This window comes from Pipra filicauda, unplaced genomic scaffold (assembly GCF_003945595.2).
Source record: "Pipra filicauda isolate LSUMZ 115617 unplaced genomic scaffold, ASM394559v2 scaffold385_size793830_pilon, whole genome shotgun sequence".
Lineage (NCBI taxonomy): Eukaryota > Metazoa > Chordata > Aves > Passeriformes > Pipridae > Pipra > Pipra filicauda.
The window spans coordinates 483,156-511,106 of NW_024104515.1; the positions used below are offsets into that span (position 1 = coordinate 483,156).

A 27,951-nucleotide genomic window follows, 5' to 3' on the forward strand; every position below is an offset into this window, starting at 1 on the left:
TTGGATTGGGCTGCCCATGGAGGTGGTGGAGCCGCCGTCCTTGGAGGCATCTAAGGAAAGACTGGACATGGCATTGAGTGCCACAGTCTAGCTGACGTGGTGGTGTTTGGTCATAGGTTGGACTCGACGATCTCAGAAGCCTTTTCCAACCTAATTAATTCTGTGATTCTGTGTTATGTGTTGCACCTAAACTTGCCCATAGCTATCAAGGATACTCCCCACACAGGGCTGGGGAAGGAAAGGGGGGGGGCTTTGCTGCACAGGGAGCGGCTGGGCCTTACCACGCTGCCCGGGGGATGTGCAGGAGCGGGGATACAGCGCTGGGAGCCCCCCGGGCTGGGCTGAGACCCCCGACACATCCCCCCCCGTCCCGTCCCGTCCCCATGGCAACCGCGCCGCCGTGCGCCAGGGGGCGCGCGCGGCACCCGAACCCCGACACCGCCCCCCAAAACCGGCCCGAGCCCCCCGGTCCGCCCCGAGCCCCCCGGGGCACCCTCGGCCCGACCCTCCCTGAGCGCTGCGGCGGCTGGTGACGGGCAGCGGGAACCCCTCGCCCCTGGCCCCGCTGGCACTGCCCATCCCGCTGCCCTGCAAAGTCGCCGGGACGGTCGCGCAGCGCCCCGGGCAAGGCAGGGACTCTGCGGCACCTGCCTGCAGGTGGGCACGGGCAGGGTGGGCACGGAGCGGGCAGGGGTGGGCACGGAGCAGGCAGGACAAGGGTAGGTATGGCGCAGGCAGGGGTGGGCGCGATGCGGGCAGGGCAGGGGTAGGTATGGCACAGGCAGGGGTGGGCACGGCGTGGGCAGGGGTGGGCATGCTGCCGGGCGCTTCGCCGCGTGGCCGCACAGACCTTCCTTGATGGAGCAGGACAAAGGTTTTGTTCTTCTCCCAACAGTGCAGCCTTGTGCGGCCGCGGGCAGCGGCGACAGGCAGCAGCCAGCGCGGCCCCGTGCTCCCACGCCACGGCGCAGGGGGGGAGTTTCTCCTCCTTTGTCTGCTCCCGGCCAGGCAGCAGCCGGTGCGCGGCAGCGGCGGAGCAGCCGGGGAAGGGCCTCGGCAGGATCCGCGGAGCACGGCGGCCGCGGTCCCCTCCGCCCCGGCACAGCCACCGGCCCGGCCCCGCCGCGCTGGCAACGAGCAGCGACCCCGGAGGAACCGAGCTCTTCATGACGGAAACCCGACCAGGGAGCGGGGACGGCAGCCGCGCCCGGGGACGGGGAGGACGGCAGCACTGGGGACAAGGACACTCGCGCCCCGTGCCCTCCCCCGGCGCCCGCGGTCGGCCATGGGGAACGGCATGAGCCAGGTAACGGGGGGCGCGGCGGCGGCTGCTCCGCAGTCCGGCCGGGGCCGGAGGTGGGAGACCCTCACCTGGCGGCTGCCCCTGCCCTGCCAAGCGGCGTTTCCCCTCCCGGCACGGGATCCGGCACAGAGCTCGGCTCTCAGGCAGCTTGTTTACCTGCCAACAGAGCGGGTAAAACCGGAGGAGAAACAGACCGGGACACTGCACCAGGGCCCGTCCCGACCGCTGCTTACGGGGTGTGGAGGGCAGGGGTCACAGCGAGCCCCTTCGAGGGAGGGTGGAACCTTTCCCAACAGCCTTAACCCCGAGGAACAGCTCCAAGCACACACCCTCGGGAGCCCTGTGAGACCCCGAGCCTGGTGGTCCCACACCCCCTGCTTAGTGGGGCTGGGCTGTGCGTGGGGCTTGGCGTCACTGGGCAGAGAGGATGGGCACTATTTTATTTATGTGCTGCCCCGTTTTCTTCTGCGAGGAGTGGGTCAGCAGGGTGCTGGGGACAGACACGTGCTGTTTATTCATGGTTCAGTGCCCTGCCCTTGGGAGCTGCCCTTGCTAACTGGCTCTCTCCCACCCTCTCCTCTCAGTGCCGCAGCTGTGAGTTAAAGGCACCTCATCGGTAGAAAATGGATCTAAAATCTCAGGAATCATAAAAAACCCAAACCTCTTTAAGCTGTTCAACCGAGAGAAGCATTTCCAAATGTGAGCAATGAGACAAGTGTGAGCCCAGCTGTGCTGATGGAAATCACCTCCACCTGCCCTGGGCACCAAACATTGCTGCAGGGAGAAGCTGGGGGAGAACCAGCTGGATACAGGATTGAACAGCCCTTCACTGCCCAGGCTGTGAGTGAGGGAGAATATAAAACAGCTCTGTGTCAGAAGGGTTGCAAGGTGTCCTGCTTCTGCATCTGCAATGCTGTTAATAGAGGCCTTGTCAAGTAATTATCCTTTCATTATGAGAAGTGGAATTTCCCAGGGGAAAATGAGCTGAAGGCACGGTGTCCAGAGCAATCTGTGCCTGGGCTGTGAGAAATGGGCTCTCTGCAGTGCAGAGTGTGGGGAACAGAGCTTGGGGCTGGGAGGGGGACAGCCAAATCCCCCCAAGCTTCTCTGTGCCTGTTGCTTTTCTATCTCTCAGGCAACAGGACTTACACAGGTCATGGATATAGTCCAAGGCTGTACAGAGGTGTATGCAACTTGCTGAGCTCAGGTAATAAACCCCAACGGTGGATTTATTGATGATAAACAAGAGGAGCAATAAAAAACTCTATGTCTGACTGCCAGCACCCATGAGGGTGCAGCATCAGATGGTTGCAGGTGCCAGGGTTACATCCAGCCCCATGTCCTGGATGCCAGGGCAGAATCAGCCCTGGGAATGCACCAGCACCATTCCTGCCCTGGGGCTGGTGATGGCCACCTCAAACACCAGAACTTTGGCTCCTCCAGCTAAGGTAGCTGCTTCCCAAAGGGGGTCCCAGCACACTGGGTGCCTCAGCACAAGGTCACTGCTCACGCTGCCACTTCCCCTTGTGTTCCACAGATCCTTCCTGGCCTCTACCTTGGGAACTTTGTCGGTAAGCGGAACCCAGATGCTGCAGAGATGTCCAGCTGGGGAGTGGGGCTTGCTTGAGTTGGTGTCTCCCTGCCTGCAAACTCTGCCTGACACCCTGCCTGCTCCCACTGCCCTGCCTGCTCCCGCTGCCCTGCCTGTGCCCACCACCCGCTCTGCTCTGCCACCTGGTTTGGGGTGGCAGCAGTGGATTGGAGGCATTGTGGGGAATGCAAGGCAGAGACCCTCTGCCTTTGTATGGTTTCCTGATTTAAAGGCTGCCCTGAGCTCTTCAGACACACAGGGTGAAGGGGCCAAAGTGAGGAGAAATGGATCCTGTGCTGGGAGCAGAGGAGCTGATGGTGCCACACCAGTGTGAGGAAGCAGGACTGGGACACCTCAGGGTGATGCTCCCCAGTTTCACAGCTATAGGAGGCAAGAGGGAGCTGCCCATCCTCAGGAGGGAATTTCTCTCAGATGCAGAGTCGCCCCTTCTCACACCAAGTCACTATTATAAGGGGTTTTCATTACCAGGGAACAATTCATGACCAAGGCTTGGCATCTGCCATGAAAAACCAGCATTTATTGGTACTCCCACCTCCCTCATGAATCCTTTGGCAGCTTGATTCCTGCAGTAAGCTCTGGGAAAGTTTAAAACCACTGGTGTGAATTTGCTAAGGAAATGTCACTGGAATGGCAGCCCTGTACTCCCTGCACCCCATGGAGCACCTTGGGGTGGGCTGGGGGGGGGCTGTGGCTGCTGGGAGCAGAGGGACAAGGGTACCCAGCTCCCAAGTTCATCACGGGGGCTCCTGTGAGCAGCTCTGCTGTGGGGTCTTGGCCTGATGCCACCTGAGCATTGCTCTGCCAAGCAATCTAGGGTGACAACAAGATTCCAAGCCCACAACATTAAGCTCACAGAGATGTTTTCTCTAACTGGAAGCTTTTCCAGCCCCTGGAAGCCTTGATTCCAGTGTCACTACTTGCTGTCACTGCCTGCTGAGGAAGATGGGAAGGTGGTAGGTGCTGTGTGAGTCCCCACAAGGGTCCCCACGTCCCTCCCCACATGCAGAGCACAGCTCCCCCACAGAGCATCTCCCTCGAGACTCACTCCTATTAAAATTCACATCATGCCGTTAGCACATCACAGTCTGGATTCCTGAGCCAAGGTTTTACACCACGTGAAAGTTCAGAAACCCAAAGGAATGAGATGGGCAAATGTTCCTCCTCCTCTTTGGCCACTCTTGCAGCGTCTGCTGGTCATGGCATGAAAGGGAGACACTTGGAAGTTGCCCAGGAAGACGAGCATGCTCCCCTCCCAGCACAATAACTGTTGTGCTGCACCAGAGACCAGGATCATGGCCAGGGTGCTGAAGGGTTACTGAGAGGCATATTCCCCCCAGACAGCTGAGGACACCCCTTTCCTGTTCTTATGGCTGCAGAGAGGACACACCAGAGCACTGCAAGTCACTGCTCATGCGTTTTCTACAGAAAACCAAGAGTTGATATGAATTGCTGTAGCTCCACTTCCATAATTCACAAGACAAAGCAGATCCCTTAGGCTGCAGCAAGTCCCAGTGCCGGGTGTGTCTGCCCAGGGAGGTGCAGGCAGGGCACGAGTCTCCTCCCAAACTGGGGACAAGTACAGGCAGGAGGGACACTGCCACAGTGTTTCTCTGCAGGTGTGAATGCTTCCCCCAGCATGAGCAGCGAGGCAAGCGCCTTTACAGGGAGAGGCCTGTGGTTTGGGATCACGGGGTTTGCATTCCAGATTTCCGTGTTTGCCCATGTCTGTGCTGCTGCACGTGGGGGTGGGATGCAGTTGATCTGCTGGGGAAAGGCTCTGAGTGCTGGCTGGCTGCAGGAGCACGGTGGGTGCACTGTGGGAAGAGAAGGGTAAGAAATGAATACGTGTTGGTATCTAATTTTATCCTTTAGATGCCAAAGACCTGGAGCAGCTAAGCCGGAACAAGATCACCCACATCGTTTCGATCCATGAATCCCCCCAGCCCCTGCTGAAGGTAGGATCCTGCACCCAATACCACCCTGCAGCTCCTTTCATGCTGCATCTTCCTTCCCCCTCTGAGCATCGCATGGCACGTACACCTCTCCCTGGTCACTGCTCCCAGAGGAGCTGCACAGCCCCCCCGGCATGGGAAACTGGCTTGTGACTATAACCCGGCCTTGAACACTGACAAGAAACAATTTCCAGCTTTCCAGCCTCATCTTTTTTCCCATCCCCTCCCACGAGCTGCGGGTGTCCCCCTGCCCTCCCCCTCACCCAGGGGAGAGTGTGGCCCCATCCCCACGTAGGGGGATGCTGTGCGGGGGAGTGAAACTCCCCAGGCAGCTCTGGGTGAGGAGCAAAGGTGTTGCCAGCCCAGCTGTGAGCGTATGTGACACCCTGACAACAGTGCCTGAGCTTTTCCTCTTCCTGTTGTGTCTTCCAGGATATTACCTACCTCCGCATCCCCCTGCCTGACACCCCTGAGGCCAACATGTGAGTACCCCGAGGAGGCCAAGGAATGCTCGAGGGCTGGGGTCTGCAGGGCAACCAGGGGGGAGGGCTCACAGCACCCCAAGCCCTTGAGGTGCTGCCTCCAGCTCCTCAAGCACAGTGACCCACAGGCTAAAGGTGTGATGCTGCAGTGCTGGGGACCACCCCTGGACCCCGACAGCATCCCAGTTCAGTGACCACTGTGAATGGCTCCAAGCCCTGTGGTGAGGCAATGGGCAGCCCCTCTGCAGCACCCATGGACAGGAGCAGCAAGCACCCTTCTGGGAGTTGCCTGGAGGGGGGAAAGCAGGTAAAGGGTAAGGAGCCAGCTAAGGGTGCTGGAGTGGCTGAAGGTGTGAGCAGCCAACATCCCAATGCCCCAGCATGAGTCACATGAGTCACAGGGCAGCCCCGTCCCCAGCACAGTGTCCTCTGCTGCATTCCCAGCATGGCATGAGCTGGTAGACCCACCTTCCCTTGGGAATCAACAGCACTGAGCTGCTCAGGTCTCAGCAGTGGCTGGCAGAGCCCCTAAAGCAACTCAAACACACAGGGCTGCTCTGCCTGTGGCCAAAAATCCTGTTCCACCTCTGAAGTTTTTATTCTGTCTGTTTTATTTTTCCTGCTAGCAAGAGGCACTTCAAGGAATGCATCAGTTTTATCCACCAGTGTCGCCTGCATGGAGGGAACTGCCTCGTCCACTGGTAATGCTTCTTCCCCCATGCCTGCTGCTGTGTTTCCTCAGCTCAGCAGAGATCCAGCCCCTCACCTGGGCTGCAGACCCCTGATCAAAGCCAGCCTGTGCCAGAGGGCTCTGTGCCCACAGATCCACCCAGGATCCACCCTCGGCTGCAGCTTGTGACTCAAATCCAGCGGGATGCAGGCAGTCCTGGAGCCAGGGCAGTTTCTTGCTGCAGCTGAGCATGTGGGATGAGCGAGGTTTGGGGCAGGCAGCCAGGCAGCGGCCGCTGCTCCCATTCCCTGGGGAGGAGTGGGTATTTATAGGCACTGATGGCCAGGACCTTGGAAGGGCTCAGACCTCCGGGAGAGCAAGTCCTTGGAAAAGAGGAACTGCAATAACTGAGGCACAGGGGTGGAGGAAGAGGGGAGTGTGGGTTCAGGGTGCGCCACCAACCCAAGCCCTTCTGCACTTTCCCTCGCCAGTCTCGCTGGCATCTCCCGCAGTACCACCGTGGTCGTTGCGTACGTCATGGTCGTCACGGAGCTGAGCTGCCAGGAGGTGCTGGATGCCATCAGAACCATCCGGCCCGTCGCCAACCCCAACCCTGGCTTCAGGCAGCAGCTGTCTGAGTTTGGTGGCAGCGCAGCTCGCAAGGTGGGACCAACTTCTGCCACCTGTGCTCTGCTCTGCTGAGCCTGCCATGGGCCTCAGAGCAAGGACAGGTCCTGAGGGGACTCCGTTTCTTCCCCACTCCCTTTTCTGGCAGGCTTGGACCTGCCCTTGGAAACTGGCACCTTATTTTGCTTCTCACTCCTTCCCCAGGTCCGCAGGCACCTGAAGCAGAGGTATGGGACATCCCCTTTCAATGATGAGGAAGAAATAAAGGCCTTGCTGCCAGCAGGGAGAGAAGGAACATCCAGGACAGAGGGAGCTCAGCAAGGACTGGTCCCAAGAGCCAGAGACATCAGAAGCACAAGTCCCTTCCTGCTGCGGGTGAAGAGGACGTTCTCCTGCATCCCAGCTTGTCTGAAGTGACCCCAGCCAAGGGAGAGCAGCGAGAATCACCCAACAGCCTGGGAGAGATGAAGGACACAACACAGTGGGATGAGGAGCGCTGGGCAGGGACCTGCACCAAGCCCATCTCCTTCTTCTCTTCTGGGCTGGGAGCATGCCACACTCTGTGTGGGTGGGATTCATGGGCACTGCTGGACTTTGCAGCACATGCTGGGCTCATCCTCTTTGCATCTGGCATGCTGGGGACGCGGGTCTCTGCCCCCAAGTCACTGCAGGCTCGGACCAGAACACAGAGGGGGTCTCTCCTGCCACGGGCCAGCACCCAGGTGTTGCCAGCAGCAGCTTTAGCACTTGGGTACCCACTGCACAGGCCTCAGGGTGCACAGGGTGCAGGAGAGCTGGCGCTCCCCTCAGAGCAGTTTTCCCACCAGCAGCACAAGCTCCCAGCGCCCAGGTGGCTGCGGAGCAGGGACACACCGGTGTGTCAGCAGGTAATGCCACCACACTGGCTCCTAGGCGAGGGTCCAGCTCCAACCCGGCCAAGCACAAGCCCTGAGCAAGCACTGTAGCTTTAGGAATCCATTGCACCCCATTCCTGCCCATTCCAGGGCACAATCTGCAACAGGTGGGAACCAAGCGTTTAACCTGGCCAGACCTCACTAGAGCCTTAAGCCATTTTGCTTAAAGACTTTCTATGTCCCCGAGTAATAAACGCCCCTTCTCTGCAGTCTGACTCCCCTGTGGTGGCTGGGTTGGAACAGGGATGCTGAGGAGGAAGGTCCTGGTGTGGGGTCCCCCTCTCCTCCCAGCTCCTGCCAGGCTGCTATTCCAATTCCCTTGCTTCCAGGCCAGGGCTCTCTGGCACCCTTTGGCCCCCCCAGCACCCAGCAGGGTGGTCGCCCTGCACCCCAGGACCACACACCTGGGATGGATGCGTGCCTCATGCACAGCTGCACCCTCCCATGCTGGGACACGCTATGCCAAGGTGTTTACACGCAGGGATTCCCCTGTTTCCACTGTAAACACAGGGCTGTGGCCCCTCCAGCCCAGCTCAGCAGCACAGCAAAATGTATTTATTTTGGCAGATCTGGTTTGCACAACTTGGAAAACCCCGGGCGAGGGCAGGGTTAGCCATGAGTTAATGTTTGACTCCTTTTTGAAGCTCATTTCTGCATGAAAAGTTTAAGGGTTAAGCAGCTTCACCTTCCCCGCGCAGGGAGCAGCACAGTGGGGAATCCGGTGTGGAATCCGGCTCCTGATCCTCCTCGCTGATGCCCGGTAATTAGATCCCCCGGGTCCCGCGTCACCACGCGGCTGTCACAGCACATGAAATCCCCGGCCGATAAAGCTTATCCCAGGGGGCCGGGGCTGGCAAAAGAGCCGGCGGCTGCGATTATCTCCCGGCCTTGAATGTAATCTGTGCAAGCCACTGAGAGGCTGTGCAATGACCCCTTGCCATTGCTCCACTTCCCAAGGCAGAAAGGGGACGTGTGGGTTCTCTGGCCGTCAGTCCCAGGCCCTTTTCCCGGAATGTGGCCCCCCGGCACGCCCAGCAGAGAGGTGCAGGGGCTGCCTGGGCTTTGCTCTGCATCAGAGGGGCCCCGGACAGGCTCAGTAAAGGAGAGAAAACCCCTGCCTGTGTGGCTGGGTCATACACCCGCCGTGGCCCCATGTGCCCTCTGTGCCACGTGGCCATGTCCCATCCTTTTGGAAAGCCCGAGCCGGGGCGCTCTGCTGATGATTATTCATTTGGAGACTTTGCAGCCCCAGCAGCTCTCAGGAGCCTCGTTTCTCCTCCCTGCGAGAGGTGAATTTCTCTGACTCAGAGCTGGAAAAAGGACCTGAGGGGCTGCAAAAGGTGGCCTGAGGGCTGCAGCAGGGCAGAGGAGCTGGGTTTTGCTGCACAGTGACATGGGGCTCTGCAGCAGTGATGGAGGAGCCAAGACTAGTGTCACCGCAGGGTGGTCCAGTGACCCAGCCCATGCCCTGCTGGGGGCCAGCGGGGAGCCGGTGCAGGATGAGTCAGGCTTCCTCCCCGGCCCCGGCAGCCCTTGGTGCAGCTCATCCGCCCTTCCCACCCTGTTCCTGTTCCACTCAGGGCGCAGAGCCCCGCGAGACAGACGTTAGCAGAGACAGATAAGAACAGAGGAGAGATCTGAGAGATGGGAACATGTGACTGCTCACACCACCCTGGAAACCCCGTGCTGTTCCCACAGCTCCCCACACCCGCGGGATGACCTGCTGGTCCCAGGGAGGACACAGTCCCTGGGGCTGGGAGGTGTTTGGATCCTCAAAGCAGGAGGATGGGGGAGCAGGGTCCCTTGCCCTCTTTGCAGAGCGAGAGTCCTAAAAGTCTAAGGGAAGGCACACGGGAGGGGTACAGGGGAGTTCCACGTGCTTTCTGGTGCCCTATCCCCTCTCTCATGGATGCAACGTGCCTGTCCCCTCCTCTGTGGGTGCAGGGTGCCTGTGTTGAGAAATACACCTAGTGCGAGTATCTAGGTATGTAAACTACCAGCGCGAGCTGCACATTGTGTTCTGGGTGACAGGAAAAGGCTGAGCCTTAGGCAACAGCAGGGAATGGGCGCCCACCCCTTCCCTCCACCTGCGGCACAGGCCGGGCTGGAGGTCGATCACCCAGGACTCTGCAGTAGCCAACGAGCAACAGAAAGAGTCTAAAATCTCCATTGGTGTACATGGGTGCACTGACTGGGAGGGCATGAAACCCCCGGGATGCCTTTGTTGGGGGTCCCTCCCAGAGTCCCACCGCTGTACTGCTCAATTACTGCACCACTTGTTCCTGAACTCGGATGTCAGACACCGCTGCGGGAAACCTGAGGCAAAGAAAAAATTTAAGAACCGTCCCCTCTGTCGTGGAGCAGCCAGAGCCGGCAGCGTGGGCCGGGAAAAGGAAAGTGAAAGCCGGAGCCGCTTTCGGTTTCGGCGCCGGGCCGCGATGGCGGAGCCGGGGGCGCCCATGCGGCTGAAGGAGTGGCTGATCGCGCAGATCGACAGCGGCCGGTACCCGGGGCTGCGCTGGGAGAACCGGCACCGGACGCTCTTCCGCATCCCCTGGAAGCACGCGGCCAAGCAGGATTACCGGCAGCAGCAGGACGCCGCGCTCTTCAAGGTACCCCGGGCTCCCCGCGATCGCCACCTGGCCTTGGGAGCGCCCCCGGGACTCGCCCCCTGGGGCTCCGTGCGCACCCCCGGAGCTCATCATTGCCTGGGGCTCCCTGCTGCTCAGCTCCGTGTGCTCCCCTGGGACCCCCCAGCACCCAGCTCCCCACAGCCCTCCAGGACACATAGCCCCGGTTCCCCACGGTCCCCCCCAGCCCTGGTGCATTCGTACCGCCCCAGGGCCCCCTTGGGCAGCGGAGCGGGGGGGCCAGGGTGTGGGCAGCCCCCGCAGCACAGGGCACCCTCTGTCCCCCAGGCTTGGGCCATCTACAAAGGGAAGTACCAGGAAGGGACGGACAAGGCTGATCCCTCCACCTGGAAGACTCGTCTCCGCTGTGCTCTCAACAAGAGCACCGACTTCCAGGAGGTGCCTGAGCGGAGCCAGCTGGATATCTCTGAGCCTTACAAGGTGTACCAGATCGTGACTGACAGAGCCTGTGATGCAGGTACGTCCCTGTTGTCCCTCCTCTTGTGCCAGATGTGGGGTTGCTGCCTGCACCATGACTGTACAAGCCCCGTGTCCTGCAGACATCACCCTTCCTTCCTACTCCTCTTCCTCTCTGGGTGTCCTGGGCAGCCAGCTGTCTTCCCTGGGGCTGTTCCTGCTGTTTGCCAGGGGCTCATCGGTTTTTCCTTGCTCTCTGCAGAGGACAGTGACACCCAGTCCCCAGGCAGTGAGGACCAGCAGGTGAGCTCACCCCGTGCCATCCGGGCAGGGGAGAAGGTGGGACCCCCAAAACTCCCCTCGTCTGTCAGCTGCTCTCCTGGCTGCACACTGCCCGTGTCTGTCCCATGGGGCATTGCTGAGAGTCCCTTGTGCCATGCAGCTGCCAGACTCTGGCAGGGGATCTGCTGGTGCATGGGGTCCATGGCGGAGGCAGGAGCCAGCTCAGGGACCCCTGCTGCCAGCTCAGCCCTCACTGAAGCCACTCCTACCCCCAGGGCAGCACTGCAGGGAGTCCAAAGAAGGAGGAAAGCCAGAAAGACACACTGGAGACAGACCACGGATCTCCACAGCCCCTGCTCTCTGCCCATCCAACTGAGAGAGGTGAGGAAGGTCACCGTTGACAGGATGGGGCTGGGGGCAAGGGAGCACACACTTCCCAGCAGGAGAGATCCTGCTCTCCTGCTCTGTGCAGGCAACACCTGTGGGGATGAAGACAGGGGCCGGGGACTCCCTCCTGGCCCAGCAAAGCCACCTAATCACGTGCTCAGGGGCTCTTATGAAGCCCAGTAATGAGCAAACACGGTGCAAAGGACCCTGCTGCCCACCAGGCCAGGAGAGCACCTGGGAGTCCTCGAGGACAACTGCCCATGGCCCTTTACCGCCTCATCTCTGCCCTGGTCCAGGGTACCTCGTGAGGGGAGTCTTCTACAGCTGGAACCCAACCCATGGCCAGTTCCTCCCCAGACCCCAATCCTACCTCCCTGTGGAAGATGTCAACAACTCAGGTAGGAGCCACACTGGTGGGCAATGCCTTGGGTGGCCCCACCAGCCTGGGCTGCCCACGGGCTGACTCTCCCCTCGCCCCAGATTGCTGGCTCCACATCCGCCTCTACTACTGCGACGTGCTGGTGAAGGAGGTGACCACCCGCACGGCCGAGGGCTGTCGCATCACCAGCCGTGCCGTGCCGGCCGACAGCGAGCGCCTCTACGGCCCCTCCTGCATGGAGCAGATCGAGTTCCCCCCGCCGCAGGCACTCAGCGGCCACGGCCACGCGACCGTCATGGCCAACGTGCTGGAGCGGCTCCTGCCCCACCTGGAGCGCGGGGTGCTGCTGTGGGTAGCGCCCGAGGGGGTCTTCATGAAGCGCCAGTGCCAGGGCAGGGTGTACTGGAACGGGCCACTGGCCCCACACAGGAACTGGCCCAACAAGCTGGAGAGGGAGAAGACCTACAAGCTGCTGGACACGCAGCAGTACCTGCAGCGTAAGTCCCACCTGCCACCCCAGGAGATCCCAATCCCCTTGGGAAACAGGGCAAGTCCTGGCCTGGCATGGCTGCTCGAGGCCGTGGGGACCCACTGACCCCTGACAGGGTTGGTGTCTTGCAGAGCTGCGGGAGTACCTGAGCAACGGGCAGCTCATGCCGCAGTACCAGATCCACCTGTGCTTCGGGGAGGAATACCCCACCAGAGCCGGGCACCCCTTCCAGAAGCTCATCATGGCCCACGTGAGTACACACTGGGGCTGGTGACCCTGAGCCAGGCACCGGGACTGTCGCAGTTGGGGATACAGACGTGTGCCTATTCCATCACTCTGTGCCTCTGCAGGTGGAGCCGGTGTTCGCACGGGAGCTCTTCCATCACGCCCAGCGCTTGAGGCCAACGCTGCTCCGCAACTCCCCCCAGCCCTGTGCCCCTGGCACCTCCAGCCACGTTATTCATGTCCTCAAACAGCTCTGCCAGCCCTGAGCTGGGCAGGAGAGGAGAGCTCAGTCACCATAAAGTCTCAGAGCAGGAGGCTCTGAGCCCCACGGCCTTACTCCAGCTGCGTGTCCCGAGGCAGAGTGCACGGGGTGCTCAGCATGAGGAACCAGATGCAGGCAGGTTCTGGTCAGGGTGGGCAGGCACTGCTGCCCTCGTGAGTGCTGTATTTATTGCCCAGGAGGTCCCCAGGTGGGATTTGCTGTGTACCTGTTCAGCCAGTCGGGGCAGAGCCAGCTCCATCCTTGCACCACCGGGACTTGCCATTTGTGAAACTTAAAAATAAAAGTTGTGTTTTGGTACCAGTGTCAGGGGCTGGCTCTGGTGTGGGGGACTGGTGCCAGTATGAGGGGAGCACAGGTGGCTGGGGAAGCCAAGTCTGCATAGTGTGGGCAAAGCCACAAGGGAACAGCTCTGTTCATGTGGTGGCTCCAGACCCATCCTGCCCCTCATGCGAGCGCCTTGGCAGGGCTGAAGGCAGCAGCGAGGTGCCCGTTAGTTGCCCTGCTGAACTGGCAACATGGGACCCTGTCCCAAAGGCACTCCCTACCTGTGCCTCAGTTTCCCCTGGTGAGTGGAGTGAGTGGGCTCCTGAGGGCCATTCTGCAGCCTGAGGGTTGGGAATGGTGCAGGGACCTGGCACAGCACAGGATCTGGCACAAGCCCAGGCTGAGAGCAGGGGCTGAGGCACTGGGGTAGGCAGGGGGCAGATGGGCATCTGAGGGCAGGCAGCACCCTCAGCTCTGCCAGCATCCCCCCACTGAGCCCCGCTCCAGGCCCAGCTGGAGCCCGGCGGTGCACTGTGAGCAGGGCAGGATGAGAAACAGGTCGTGGGAACCTTCCGTGGGAAAAGGGGCTGGGGGAGCCGGGGGTGTGCCCGCCTCTACCCTGGGGAGGCTGCGGCTGTGCCAGCCCCGGGGCCACTGGCTGCCGGCCGCAGGTCTTGGCGGCGCATCCGTCCGTCTGTCCACAGGGACCAGTGCTGGACGGCGGAGCCCCGCTCCGCCCTGGGCGGCCCCTCAGAGGAGGGGCCCGCCGCCCCCTCGCCGGCCGGCGGGTTTTAACGGGCCGTGCTGGGACCGTGCGGCAGAGCGGGATCAGCGGGATCAGCGGCAGGGCTGGAACGGCAGCGGCTGGCCGGGAGGATGCAGCCGGACCTCCCCGTCAGCGACGCGGTGCTGCGCAGCCCATCAGCCCCCGAGCCAGCCGGTGGCCCCTTCCCCAGCACCGAGGCCACCAAGCCACCCTACAGCTACATTGCCCTCATCACCATGGCCATCCAGAGTGCACCCGAGCAGCGCATCACCCTCAGTGGCATCTACCGCTACATCATGGGCCGCTTCACCTTCTACCGCGAGAACAAGCAGGGCTGGCAGAACAGCATCCGCCACAACCTGTCCCTCAACGAGTGCTTCGTCAAGGTGCCCCGCGACGACAAGAAGCCGGGCAAGGGCAACTACTGGACCCTGGACCCGGACTGCTACAACATGTTTGAGAACGGCAGCTTCTTGCGGCGCCGCCGGCGCTTCACCAGGAAGAGGGGCCTCCGGGATGCCCCAGGCACTGAGGGGGATGAGGGGCGTGGGAAGACCCCCAGGCAACAGGCAAGGGGGCTGCCTGCTGCCCTGCTGCCTGAGGAGGGGAAGGCAGAGGGAGGCTACAAGTCACCAGCAGCCACGGGGCGCCTGCCGAGCCCTGCCACGCTGTCCGAGGGTGCAGGGGTGTCGGGGTGCTCTGAGCCCTGTGCCCGGCGTCAGCCACCCAAGACCGCGCAGCCCTGCCTGTACCTACCGGACACGTCACAGCCCAAGGGGCCATTCTTTGCACCCCCCGAGAGCCGCCCACCCAAGGAGACTGTCTTCGGGGGGCTCCCGGCAGCACTGCAACTGCCCCGTCCAGGTCAGTACCCGCTGCCCGGCGAGCACCCGGCCCAGCACCCTGCCCTGCTGCCCACCCTGCTGCCCACCCAGCACAGGGACCCCCCGCAGGACTCGCCGGCCACACCAGGCACCCCCCCGGGGCAGCTGGAGGGTGAGGAGCCGGCTGCCCCCGGGCTGGGGACGGGCCAGCCATTCGGGCAGGTGCCACCTGCATTCCCTGGCACCCTCCTGGGCACGGGCAAGCCCCCTCCATCCTGCTTCCTGGAGGGAGAGGGCTACGTGCAGCCCTCCCTGCCCGTGTTCGGCTCCTTCGGCCGGCCGGGGCCCGAGGTGCTGGGCAGCAGCTACCAGTGCCGGGTGCAGGCGCTGAGCTTCTGCATGAAGGAGCGGCCGTGCGGCACAGCGCTGGAGCATCTCCTGGCTGCAGCCCCCCCGGCCCCCGCCACCCCCCGCCAGCCACCCTTTGGGGCCGTGGGGCCACGGGTGGGCGAGCAGAAGGAGCCATGGGGGCCGGGGGCTGCGATCCCACTGCAGGGGGGTAACGGCTACCCCCTGGGGCTGCCCCCCTGCCTCTACCGGACACCCGGCATGTTCTTCTTCGAGTGAGGGACTCCCCACCCTGGTACACGCCAGCACCCAATAAAGCACATTCCCCAATGCTGCCTCTGTGGTCTCTGTGCCCCGCTCGAGGTGGGCAGTGGGCAGGGGCAAGCTGGGGACCCTCTGCCTCAGCCCAGGCGCTGGCTGGGGGACACACATCCCCAAGGCCACCCAGCACACCCCCCATCCCCGCTGGCCCCTCCACTGGCTGAACAGTGAGGCCATGGGGACACAGGGCATGGCCTGGTCAGGGCACCTACATCCAGGCTGTGTGTCTCTGGGAGACACTGGGGAAAAGATCCTGAAACAATCTGGGGCCAGGAGCCTCTGAAGCCCCATCCCCTGGTAGCATAAAGGATCCTTCTCCCTGGGGGTGAGGGGGATCTGCTGCAACAGAAGTTATTCCCCAATGGAGCCTCGTTGTCACGTCCCTGTGCCTGGGACCCTTCCAGGTGGCTGGCTTCACCCCGGGTGCAACATATGGTACAAGTGGCACCAGCCTCACTGTGAGGCCCTGCTCATGCACCAGTGTGACCCCAGAGAGATGCCAGGGAGACTCTGGGGGTTGTGGCACAGTGTGGGGGCTCTGCTGTGGGGGGTCAGGGCTTCCTCCCCTCTCTCTCTTTGCTTGTGGCTCAGCCAGTGCCTGGCTGGGATCCCAACTAGTCCCTGCAGACCTCGAGGCCAGGACACCCCCAGAGATGGGCTGTGCCAGGGGCTGCAGCTCTGGTGGGAACGACCAGGAAAGTGGATTCCTCCGACCTGAATCACGCCGGGCAGCTGCCAGTAAGGAGGCACCAGCTGAGTCACCGCTGTTGACACCGGGCTGGGCACAGGGACCTGCCCCCGTGAGTCAGGCTGTGGGACACAAGCATGGGCAGGGGTCCTCATACAGCCCCAGGATGGGACCTGGCCACCAGCCCCTTCCCACACGCTGCTGGAACATCCAAGTCAGCACCTCTGCAGCACTGGAGCGAGGCCAGAGTGATGCTGGCAAAGTGCGGGGCTGTAGTTGTGCACTCCTTCCAGGCTGGGACAGGGAGCTCCCCAGGAGCGGCAATGCCTGGACCCCACAGCACAGCCAGCCTCAGGACGTAGGGCTGACAGGAGCTCTCCATGCTGCTGTGGGGAGCAGATTTGTGGTAGAGTTCCCCCGGCCCCCCAAGGCCAGTGGGACCCCAGCTTGGCCAGTCTTGGGGGTCTCCGCAGGGGCCACGCTGGCACGGAGGCACAACACTGCCGTCACTCGGGGACCGGGAGCACCGCGGCCGCGTCAGCCCTGTTATCAGCCCCCAGACGGCTGCTGCTGGGCCGTGGCTGTGTCCCAGCCCCGGGCAGGGCAGGGGGGGGCCGCCCTTCGTCATCGAGGACGGCCACTCAACCCTGGGCCTCTCTTTTCTCCCTTTTATTTTTTTTCCTACCCAGTGGAAAACAATATTTGAGCGCCTACATCATGCTGGCGTCTCTGGAGCGGCCGGCGGCAAGCGCGGCTGACCTCAGCCCCCTCCTTTGCGCGGTCCCCGGGGGCGCGGGAGGAAGCGAACGCCGCAGCCGTGCCCAGGGGCCGTCTGGTTCCCACGCAGCGTGGCCGGGCCCATCGCCCGCCCCGGCTGGGAACACACAGCCCTGGCCTCACGCGGTGCCCAGGACGGGGTGCCTGTGCTGGGAGCAGTGTGGTGCATCCCATTGCCCACCCCGGACTGGGGGATGGGGACCCCCGTTCCTCACAGCCTGCATCGCCCGGGCGTGCAGATCAGAGCCATGTGCTGTCTCGGTGCTCCCCTTCCCCACGCCCACCCTGACTCCTGTTCATGGACCCACTGCTCCCCCAGCTCTGCCCCCTCCCTGGCTCGCAGTGGGTGGCCTGGCCCTCTGCCCACTCGCCCGCTCCCATCCTGGGCTGTGCCGTGGCCAGGACTGCGCTGCACCCAGTCACGGGGAGAACCTGCTGCTGCTGCTGCTGGTGCTGCCAGGTGCCATTGCTGAGGACTGCCCGCTCTCCCTCCCTCCCTGTGCTGCCTGCAGGGCCCCTTGTTTCTGCTGGCAGTGTGGGTGCCCCAGGGGTGGGGTAGAGGCCCACACGGGGAATGTGTGCTGCTCCAGGCTCCGGGGATGGACGCTGTGGGCACACACGTGCACACCCAGACTGTGCCATGCATTCATGGGAGTGACAAGGACCCCACACAGAAGGGATGGAACTGGCTGCCATGGCCTGTGCTGGACCAGGAGCAGCCCTGTCTCTGTGTCCCTCAGCCCTGGCAGGGCCAATCCACTCCCCAGAGCTTTGGGTCCTTACAAACTGTCCTGCATCTCAGCTGGGAGCAGGGGATGGGATCACATCTACTTCCATGGGTGTCAGAACTGTGGCCCCACTCATCCCACCTCAATGGGTGTCCCTGTGTGGTTCCATGGTGGGAAAGAAGGGGCTGGAGCTGCCAAACTGGGCTGTGGGGTAGAATCACCCACTCTGGGATGTGCTGGTGCCTGCGCATCCCTGTGCTGCAGATGTGCACACGCAGGGCTCTGTGCAGGAACTGATCCCCCAGAGCAGCTTGGGGTGCCAGGAGTGTCCAGGGCCGACAGTCCATCTGGGAACCCCACGGCCACCCTGCAGCAGGGCCCTGCAGCCCCTGTGGCCGGCCGGGGCCAGGGCCAGGACCGGGCGACGCGCAGCTCCTGGGGCCAGACAGGAAGGAGACGTCACCGCCGGAGCGTAACTCAAACCAGATGGGGCTGTGCTGGCGTCCAGGCCTGCGGGGTGGTCACCGACAGGAACCGGTCAAAGGCTGCCGGCAGGAAGCTGCTGGGAGGGACGCCCGTGGTGGGAGCCGGAGTCCGGGCTCTGGCAGCCTTAACCACTTCGGGGTCAGCCACAGACCCCCTGGACAGAGGGGCACCAGCACCCACCAGCCCTTGCCTGGGCATCCCACCCCATGTGGGCAGATGCTGAAGCTGTGAGGACACCTCTGACTGACGACTGACTATCCATCCATCTATCCACCCATCCATGCATTTCCCCTTCCCCCAGCACAGCTCAGGGCTGGGGAGTGCAGAGACCAGAACCCCTTGGCTCTGTGCCTGCACAGCCCTGCCTGAGATGTACCAGGTGGTCCCCATCCCCACCATACCCTCTCCACCCCCCCTACCCCATGGATGCTGCTTCCCATCCTCATCTCACTTATCCTGTGGCTGCAGGGCCCCTGTGGGTGGGAGTGGGGTCTCCTCAGCCCCCAGAACGGCAGGTGTGGGCTGTGGGCAGACCTGTACATTTATTTACAAGAAGGCAAGCGCCGAGCAGGGCTCCATCATGGGGCAGGGTCCCACCAGCTGTGGCCCCTGCCCAGTGGGGACAAGCCTGAAGCCCCTTCCCCTGCTGCAGCCAGTGGGGCTGGGGGGCCATTGTCTCCCTGTGTCTTTCCCCAGGGTTTTTCCAGCAGACACAGAGGACACAGGTGGCCCCAGAGCAAACACACAGCCCTTGCTTGGGTGGGCTCAGCCGTGGTGAAAGCCAAAACTGAGGCACCTCGTGCCAGTCCCCCATCCATTCCCGCCATGGGCCAAGGCTGGACGCTGCAAATCCCAAGGGATGCCCATCCTCTGGGAGCACCGGGGGAGCCCTGAGGGGTGCAGGCAGAGGGGACGGGGGTCAGGGTGAGGCGGGGGAGCAGGGGCGGCACCCCTCTCCCCCACCCCAGCAGGTCCCGGGGAGCCCCCGCCCGCGGCGGGGGGAGCTGGCGGCCGCAGCCGGAGCGGCGGAGCGGTTCCGGTGTGTTGGTGGTCGGGTGAGCGGCGCTGGCCGGAGCGGGGAGCGCGGGCCAGCTGCTCTGCATTAGCCCGCCTCGCTCATCCCGATCTGGCGGGGACGGGTGAAGCAGAGGTTGTGTTTTCCCCCGCTGGCAGAGTCGAAGGGCAGGGAGGGCAGGAGGAACACAAAGCCTCCTTCTTCTCTCGCTAGCTCCCAGCTGGGGACGCCTCTGGAAGTGTGCTTGCTGCTTCCTCCCTTCCTGTGCGAGCAGCAGCTCAGGGCCAGCTCCGCTCCCACATGCCCAGCCGGCCAGGGAGGAGGTGCTTCAGCCTTGGCTCCGGTGCCAAGGCACCAGGGTGAGGGTCCACGGTTCCCTCCAGCGTCATTGCCGAGCCACAGAGCTGGGAAGGGAGGTCGGGCAGCACGGGGGCCAGCGGCAGTGAAGGCAGGGCAGGGCTGCAGCATTTACAGGCAGAGAGGGCACGTTTTGCGTCCAAGAGCAGCAAGCACCAGGTGGCCGAGGCAAAGGGATCACACCGGAATGACCTTCCTCCTCCAAGGGCACGGGAAGGAAGCGTGAGCAGAGCAGAGACGCTTCGGGTCGGGCATCACACAGCCAGGCCAGGGGTGAGATCAGAAACCTCCTCTCCAGAGCAGCCTCACAGTCCAAGGACATATCAGTGGGGCCATTGGCTCGATGGGAACGGCGTAGGCTGGAGCCCCAGGAGCCCCAGAGGTCCTGAGCCTGAGCCCTCAGCAGAGGGTCCTGAGCTCAGAAATGCTGCCCGGAGTGGTACAAGCTCGGCAGAGCTGCTGCAGGTGAGGATCCCAGCGGGGTCCTGGCCCCCAAGCAGTCCCACAGCTGCTGGATGCCAGACAGGGGCAGCTCCAGGGATGCAGCAGAGCAGCCTTGTGGTGGCAGTGGCACAGAGCAGAGGTGTGATGTGGGCATCAGAGCAGCATCCGGCACAGCACGGGCAAGGAGGGCACAGTGCAGCTCCAGCTCCTCCCCTCAGTGGGCAGCTGGGACCCCAGAGAGGTCCTGCTGCTGTCCAAAAGCAAGACTGATGTGGGACTCTCTCAAACGCTTCCTCTCTGGCCTCGACCCCCCTGGGAGCCCCAGCTCAGACACCCAGCGCTGTCAGGGACCCTGAGCTGGTGATCTTCCTGAAGCGGTTGGCAGCACACACCCCGATGAAGTTTTTCTGTAAAAGGGAAGAGGAAAGGTGCTCATCCTATTGCGAGGGCTGTGGCCCTGGAGGCTGAGCCAGAACCTGTTCTGGGGCCTGACACCACTCCTGCCCCTAAAAGCAGGTCTTGGGATCCACTCAGGAGAGAGCACCACAAAGGGATCTATACTTGGTGGGGGTCTCACCTCGTGGGCACCCACACAAAGACTCTGGAGCTGGGAAGCCCTCCCTCCAGGCTGCCAGACAAGATCCCTCTGCACAGCAAGACAGAGCCACCCTCCACGTGCCAGATGCCATCCACCAGGACAGACAGAGGCTGGCAGCCCCTCTACCATCCCCCTCAGAAGGTGTTGACCCTCATCCCCATTTCTGCCCCCCGCACCTTCCAGCGCCGTCGCATGACGTATTTCTTGAGCAGCACCTGGGACTTGAGGCGCCGGTTGCAGCGTTTGGCCTTTTCTGCCAGATTTTTGAGCCAGGGATGCTGCAGGCACTGGTCAGCACTCATCCGGGCACTGAGGGTGAGAGGAGCCATGTCATCCCTGCTTGAGCCCCCCCCCTTCAACCACCCCCTTTCTCCAGCTTCCCCGGAGCCCCAAAAATCCAGAGGGAGGAAAAACCTGCAGGGAGGAACCAGCCAAAAGGTTGTGCCCAGGGACCAGTGGGGCTGGGCAGGACCCTGGGGGATCCAGCATGTCCTACTTGGGGCGGGTGTCCCCTGGAGGGATGTGGGACTCTGTTGGGGACAGTCGGCAGTGGGGCAGGGCCCTGTGGGGTTCCTTGGGTGCAGGACCCAGGCGTTGCTGCAGAAGCAGTGCATGGTACCCAGGGCAGCTCTGGGGATGCCCACCCTAGGACCCCGGTGGCCACTGCCAACTTCACACCTTTTATCCTTGATGATGAGGTTTGAGACGAAATCCTTGGCCTCATCGGAGACGCTCTCAAAAGTCTCCTCGTCGAAGTACCAGTTGGCAGCCAGGACATTGTTGAGAGTTTCGGTGTCGTCATCACCCAAGAAGGGGGAAAGGCCACTGAGCCTGGGAGTGCAGGAGGGTGAGAAGCTGGGTGCTTTCAGACTTCAGCACCTTCCAGACCCCCCAGAATGGAGCCAGTCTGGCCAGGGCTGCCCCAGGGAGGTCATGTGGGGCTGTTGGCACCGTCTTGTGCTCCTACCTGCAGCCAGGCTGAGCCTCTTCCTACCCTCCCACAGCCCCATCTGCCATTCTCCCCATCCAGCACCCCCACCTGCCCACCAAGCAACTGAGTGCTTGGGAACAGCTCTGCACCCCAGGCAGCTCTGTCCCAGCACCCCAGCCACCCAGTCCAGCCCTGTCAGCCCTCACCCAGTCCTGACATACAGCATGTAGGTGATGACCCCCATGCTCCACATGTCTGTGGTGTAGGAGACCTGCTCGTAGTTGACCACCTCAGGGGAGAGGAATTCAGGAGTGCCAAAGTTCACCTTCAATTTCTCGTTGGGGTTGTACCTGCAGCCGGGGGGGGAAAGTCAGCAGGAGGGGGACAGGCTGCTCCCACAAACCACTGTTCCTCTCCAGCAGATGCTGCCCTCCCCAACCCTCCCATGCCAGCCAGGGAGAGCTGTGGTCAAAGCAATGGCCTAGAGTGTGTCCTGGGGCTCCCGGTGCCCCAAGGGCACAGAGAGAGGTATGGGACAGGAGAAGGGAGGGAGCTGAGGGGGAAAATCTCACCTTCGAGCCAGCCCAAAGTCGATGATCTTCACCATGTGTCCGGTGGCAGAGACACAGAGGATGTTCTCAGGCTGTGGGAACAGGGTGACCATTGTCCCCCCCACCAAGAGGGGACATCCCCACTGCACAGGTCCTGTGACTGACCCATACCAGAGCGATGCTGACCCACAGACATCCCTCCCACAGCTGGCTGGTGTTCTGCTGTCCCCCCTGGCCCCTGCCACTGTCACCACCCAGCCCTGCACCTTGAGGTCGAGGTGGAGGACATGCATGTGGTGCATGAAGCGGATGCCCTCGCAGATCTGCCGGACGAACACCATGCAGTCCACCTCTGTCAGGTGGTAGTCGTCGTCGATGATCCGCTCAAAGAGCTCACCACCCTCCACGCTGCGTGGGGAAGGATCATGAGATCACCTTAGGGGGGCTCTCTGCCCCAAACTGTCCTCCTGCAGAGCCCCCTGTTCCCCCCAGGGACCCTGACCCAGCCCCACCATGGAGATACTGAGCATCCACGGTGGGATGTGTGCGTGCTGGGGTTGGACACCCCCAAGGCAGGCACAGGGGGGTTACCCCAGGACACCTCAGCTGCCCTGCGGTCTGTAGAGTAGAACAGCCCCAGCACAGCCTCAGCCTCCTTGGGGCAAGTGGGCAGAGGAAAGGGAGCTGTGCCAGAAGGACCTGGCTCATCTCCACCCTCAACGCAACTGTGATGGAGGGAGATGCTGTCCCGGCCAGGCAGAGCCTGAGCCTGTCTCTCAGCCTGGAGCAGGGAGGTGCCCAAGAAGGGATGAGCAAGGAGAGGATATTCCTTGGGGCCAACCTTCTGCTTGGTCAGGGGCTGGCACATCTGCTCTAACTCTGATGCATCCCCCATAATGGTGCCCCTCAGCCAGGCATCAGGCCTCATGGGACACTGCCCCAGCACTCACAATTCCATGAAGAGGATGATCTCCCGGGGTGTCTCGATGGCGTCGTAGAGCTGGATGAGGTTGTGGTGGTTCAGCTGGTTCATCACGTCGATCTCCAGCAGCACCATCTCCTGTGGAAGGAGCCCCGTGGTGGTGTGGGGTGTCAGCCCTGGCAGTGCCCCCAGGACAGGCTGTCACAGCACCAGGGGCACACAGGACACGACGCCGCCAGCCCCCACCTCGGCCATGCCACCATGGCCATGAGGAACCCCCTGCCCAGCGTCTTTAAGACCTTGTCCTTGGGTCCCTGCTTCCGGATCACTTTGGCTGCCAACTTGAGCCCCGTCTCCTTCTCCGTGCATGTGTGGACTTCACCAAACTTGCCCCTGGGGAGGGAGAGAAGGAGAGGTGCCTACACCACCAGCCACCCAGGGTTCTGGGGACCTCAGCACTGCCCTGGGGTGCTGCCCAATGTTGCCCTCTGCACCCATTCTGCCCCAGGTACCCACCCCATCACAACCAGAGGAGTCCTATCAACCCAGAGCTAATGCCCAAGGCTGGAGGACAACCTGGGGCAGTGCCAGGGGAAGCTGGGCATCCTTCCCCCTTCTGGGGCCCCTCCTTACCCGCCCAGGATGTCCTTGGAGTTGAGGCTGAACTGGGAGCTGATGCTGCCAGAGTGCAGGGTGACAGTGCGATGCTCGAAGGGTGCTGGTGGCGGAGGGACATCGTCTGCCCAGAGAGGAGGAATGGGATGAGAAGGGAGTTCTGCTGGCCTAGAGACTCCACTGCTGAGCACCCCAGGGTGCCCTGGTGTGGGGTGAAGGCAGACACCCAGCCAAGCCCGTGGGTGCAGAATGCAGCTGGGTAGAGCGCTGGGCTGCAAACCAGGGGCTCCTAGCTGGGGCTGCACTGGGGACAGAGCATCCCCCAAAGGGTCCCTTGCTACTGCCCACAGCATGGGCCTGCTGCATGGCACCCACCCTGCTCCATGGCACTCACCCCACCACATGGCACTCATCCTGCTCCGTGGCACCCACCCTGCTCCATGGCATCCACTCCCACCATCCCACGTGTCACGTTTGCCCTCTCCAGGCCACTCTGCTGCCTGCCACCCACTCTAGGCCGCTCATCCTCCACACCACCACCTCCTGCTCGCCCTCCCAAGACAGACCCCACACACAGGGCACCCCATGCACTCATTCCTGAGCCACCCTTTCCCAGGCGAGTCCAGGAGCTGGCCTCACAGGGATCCCACCAAGCACTCACTGCCCCCAAGCCCTGCCATCTCCACAAGGACAGTGGTGCAGGATGCAGGGACACACTGTGCCCTGACACTGGCCAGAAGGTCACTGTCACTCCCCAGGCTCCTCTTCTTCACAGTCAGTGTGGCTGGACAGCCCGGGAGGGGACACGACACATTTAGCCCTGTTTACAGTGAAAGGGGAGCTCGAAGGCCACCAGGCAGGTGACAAGCCAAGGACAGGAGCTGGCAGCATGGAGGGCTGTGCAGACAGCAGGTAGGGCCATGGGGTCCCCGGTCTGTCATCCCACAGAGGGTCCAAGGGGGCAAGGACAAGGCAGGCAACCTCATGTCCTTACCCAGTATTTCAAAAGGGTCTTCCTTCCCAAAATCAGGGGTGAGGTAGGGGCTGGGGGGCGGCTTTGCCTCTGTCAAGGGTGGTTGCCCTTCAGATCCAGGTTGCTCCACAACCCCAGCGGGATCCGGGGGCTGCCCTGTGGCACTGGGCAATGTCCTCTCCTGGGGGGTGCCATGGGGCTGCAGGTCCCCCATGGCTGGCGGGGCAGGGCCAGGCTCTGTCGGACCCTCTTTTGGCTCCACCGCCGTGGTTTCCTCTGGAATCGTCTCCATCTCCGCCACCTCTGCCCAGGGCTGCTCCTCCCTGGAAGCAGGAGAGGGAGGTGAGCAGAGCCCAGCCAGCAGCCCCCGAGCCCAGCACCCACCTCTGCCTGGAGGGACCCAGGGCTCCCTGGAGCAGCGAGGGGTATCCCCCCATCCCAGGAGGGTGCGGGTACCTGTGGCAAGTGGCCGGGCAGCTCAGGCTCTGCAGCAGAGCCGGGCGTGGGGGCTCAGGGACCTTTGGTGGCTGTTTCTCCGTCCCCTTTGGTTCTTCATGCCCTTCACCCTGAGCCTTCACAGTAACCATGGCTGCTGACTCTGTGGGCTCCTCAGCCCCATCTCCAGCCTCTGCTGCAGCTGCAGGAGCCTCCACCTCAGCAGCTTTCTTCCCTCCATCCCGAGCCTTTGCAGCCACTGGGACCTTCTCCTTTGCAGGATCTTTCCCTTCATCCTCAGCCTTTAATGCAACTGTGTTTTTTTCTACCTTTGCAGTTTTCTTCCCTCCGTCCTGCACCTTCGCTGCTGCTGTGGCTTTCTCCTTTGCAGGCTCTTTTTTACCTCCACCTTGAGCCATTTTTGCAGCTGAATTTTTTTCTGTCTTTGCTGCTGCCTTCTCTCCATCCTGAGCCATGGCAGCATCTGGGGCTTTCTCCTTTGCAGGAATTATGGCTTTCTCCTTCACTGGAGCTGGGGCTTTCTCGTTCACTGGAGCTGGAGCTTTCTCCTTCTCAGGAGCTGGAGCCTTGTCCTTTGTGGGAGCTAGAGCTTTGTCCTTCACAGGCTCTTCTTTGCCTCCATCTGGAGTCTTTTTTACTGCTGGGGCTTTTTCTGCTTTTATCACTTTATTCTCCCCACACTGAGCCTTTGCAGAAGCCGGAGACTTCTCTTTCACAGATGCTGTAATTTTCTCCTTTGGAGCCTTGTTATCAGCTGGGGCTTGCTCTGCCTTTGCAGCTTGCTTCCCTCCATCCAAAGATTTAGCAGTGGCTGGGACCTTCTCCTTTGCAACCGCTGTGGTTTCCTCATTTGCAAGCTCTCCTTTGCCTCCATCCTGAGTCTGAGCTGCAGCCAAGGCTGTCTCCTCTGTGGATTTTGCCTTCCCTCCTTCAGAGTTTGCTGCAGCTGGAACCTTCTTCTCTCTGGGCTCTGCTTTCCCACCAGCCTCAGGCCCTGAGCCTCCAGGGGCTTGCTCTTTCCTGAGCTTGTCCTTTTCTCCATCCTGAGCCTCAGTTACAGCCAGGCCCTTTGCCTCCATGGGTGCTGCCTGCCCTCCTTCAGGCTCTCCCAGAGCTGGAGCCTTCTCCTCCCTGGGCTCATCCTTCTCTCCATCCTTCTCCTTGGCAGCAGCTGGAGCCTTTTCTCCTTTGAGCTCCCCTGCAGCTGGAGCTTTCTTCTTCCCAGGCTCATCCTTCTCATCCTTCCCCCTGTCCTGAGCCTTGGCAGCAGCTGGAGCGTTCCCCTCTATGGGTGCTGCCTTCCCTCCTTTAGGTTCTTCTACACTTGGAGTTTTTGTCTTCCCAGGCTCATCCTTCTCCTCCTTCCCTACTCCCTGGGCCTCGGTAGCAGCCAGGACCTTCTCCCCCACGGATGCTGCCTGTTCTCCATTGTGCTGCACAGTCGAAGCCTCCTCTCGTGGCACTGCTTCCCGTCCATCCCGGGGCTCTGGAGCAGACAGGGCTGTCCCCTGCTCAGGTTCTGGTTTCCCTCCTCCAGCCTCTCCTGCTGCCTTCTCCTGTCCAGGGTCATCCATCCCTCCGTCCTGTGCTGCAGTGGCAGCCGGCACCGTCCCCCCTTGGGGCTGGGCAGCCTGGGGGGTGGCGGGGGCTGCGCTGCCCTCTGCTTCAGGGGGGGCCGTGCCACCAGCCCCCCCCCGGGTGTCGGCACCATCCACCCCACCGCCCTGCTCCATGGGGGCTCTCCGGGCAGGAGGCAGCTGCCCTGCAGTGCTCCCGGTTCGGAAAGGCTCCTGCGGGAGAGAAAGCAGCAGCTGAGGGCTCCCCAGACCCGACTCCCTGCAGAGGGGCACGGCTCTGCTCCTGCAGGGATGAGCTGCTGCCACCCAGCCGGGAACTGTGTCCCCACTGCCCAGCCGGCGGCTCCCGGGCTGGTGGCACCGAGCCAGGAGTCCCACGTGGCCACCAGTCCCGGCACCGTCCCATTGTGCCCCGATATCTGCCCCACGGTGACTGATCGATGGCCTGACACCGGCACCTGTCACCGGGTGCCTGGGGCCCCTGATGTGCGAACAGCCAGCGCGGCGCGGCCAGGGTGACAATTTAAGGCCACATCCCACCATGGCGGGGCAGGAGACGGTGGCTCCAGCCCCAGGCTGGTGGGTGAGGAGCAGGAGAAGTGAGCATTCCCAGCACGGCCCCAACACTGCTGGCCCCCAAACCACACAGCCACGCAGGCAAACCCCATCTGCTCAGGGTCTATGTGGGCCCCTAGACCCAGCAGCCACCAGCACTGCTCATCCCCCTGCCCTGGGGTAACCAGGTCCCCCAAGGGGACCTGTTGGTGCCCATGTATCTGCATGGGGTTCCAGCCCAACACCTGATCCCCAAATCTCCACTCTGCCCTGGGCTTTGCTGCCTTTCCCTGCCCGGTCACCTCCCCTCACCCTGTCCTAAAACACCCACCCTGTGCAGCCACCCAGATGCCAGGACAGCCCAGCCCCAGAATAAACCCACCAGCAACCATCCCAGTAACAGGGAAGTTGCTTGCCAGTCTTACTAGAGCAGTCCCTGGGACAGCATTCCTACGTCCCACAGCTGAGCATGGGGAGCCCATTGGGTTGGAGGTGTTCCTCCCAGGGCTGGGGGTTTCACTATCTCCAGGACTCCCCACCACCATACCCCAAGTGAGCAGCCACAGAGACCCCCCCAGCCCCTTTACCTGGGCCGTGGTGCAGCGGGCGGTCAGAGGGGCAGCATCTGCACTGTGGCAGCGCCGGAGGGAGCAGCCTCTTCTATCCCTGGTGTAACGGAGCTGGATTAGTGCGGGCAGAGGAGGATCCTTTACAGCAGCAGGAGCCGTCCCGCTTCGCCTTTCCCAGCACCTGTTGCTGCTGGAGCCCGTTCAAAGGACACGCCACTCTCGCCTGTCCCTCGTGGGCTGGGGACACGCAGACACAGGGCAGGGGATGGGGATGGACCTCCCTCCTGCCCCAGCACAGCACCACAGGGAGGGCTGGCACAGTGGCAGCCCAAAACCATCCCATGAGTGTGGCCTGGGCAATCTGGACAGGGTCCAGGTGGCCAAGGTCTTCCAAGGTGCTCACAGGTGGCACAAGTCCTGGTCCTCTGTGCTCGCCTTGCCTGCAACACCTCTCAGGAGGATGTGACCCTGGCCAGGCAGGGGAAGGGACAGTGCTGCTGCTCCACATTGCCAAATCCCAGCTCCCAGTGAGC

The 27,951-nt window shown here is 62.3% G+C and overlaps 3 protein-coding genes across 3 annotated transcripts; 2 read left to right on the plus strand and 1 right to left on the minus strand.

Moving 5' to 3' along the window:
- Positions 1-444: 444 nt before the first annotated feature.
- Positions 445-12,955, plus strand: DUSP15 (dual specificity phosphatase 15). The gene is made up of 16 exons (XM_039384917.1): positions 445-657; positions 896-1,306; positions 2,841-2,874; positions 4,788-4,870; positions 5,300-5,349; positions 5,976-6,050; positions 6,511-6,682; positions 6,851-7,052; positions 9,610-10,172; positions 10,479-10,668; positions 10,870-10,910; positions 11,165-11,270; positions 11,498-11,674; positions 11,757-12,152; positions 12,277-12,395; positions 12,496-12,955. The coding sequence occupies exons 2-16, from the start codon at positions 1,286-1,288 to the stop codon at positions 12,634-12,636; spliced, it is 2,370 nt and encodes a 789-aa protein (XP_039240851.1). The 5' UTR covers positions 445-657; positions 896-1,285; the 3' UTR covers positions 12,637-12,955.
- An 838-nt stretch (positions 12,956-13,793) lies between these two features.
- FOXS1 (forkhead box S1) lies at positions 13,794-15,185 on the plus strand. Its single transcript, XM_027721752.2, has one exon. The coding sequence runs from the start codon at positions 13,794-13,796 to the stop codon at positions 15,132-15,134; it is 1,341 nt and encodes a 446-aa protein (XP_027577553.1). The 3' UTR covers positions 15,135-15,185.
- Positions 15,186-19,954: 4,769 nt separating this feature from the next.
- On the minus strand, positions 19,955-26,450 carry MYLK2 (myosin light chain kinase 2). The gene is made up of 13 exons (XM_039384916.1): positions 26,088-26,450; positions 25,320-25,976; positions 24,718-25,283; positions 24,283-24,584; positions 23,307-23,412; positions 22,973-23,066; positions 22,702-22,811; positions 22,018-22,159; positions 21,773-21,843; positions 21,422-21,550; positions 20,948-21,100; positions 20,446-20,578; positions 19,955-20,078 (listed from the first exon to the last, which is right to left on the minus strand). Exons 1-13 carry the CDS (start codon positions 26,448-26,450, stop codon positions 19,998-20,000), a joined length of 2,907 nt encoding a protein of 968 aa, XP_039240850.1. The 3' UTR covers positions 19,955-19,997.
- Positions 26,451-27,951: the final 1,501 nt, after the last annotated feature.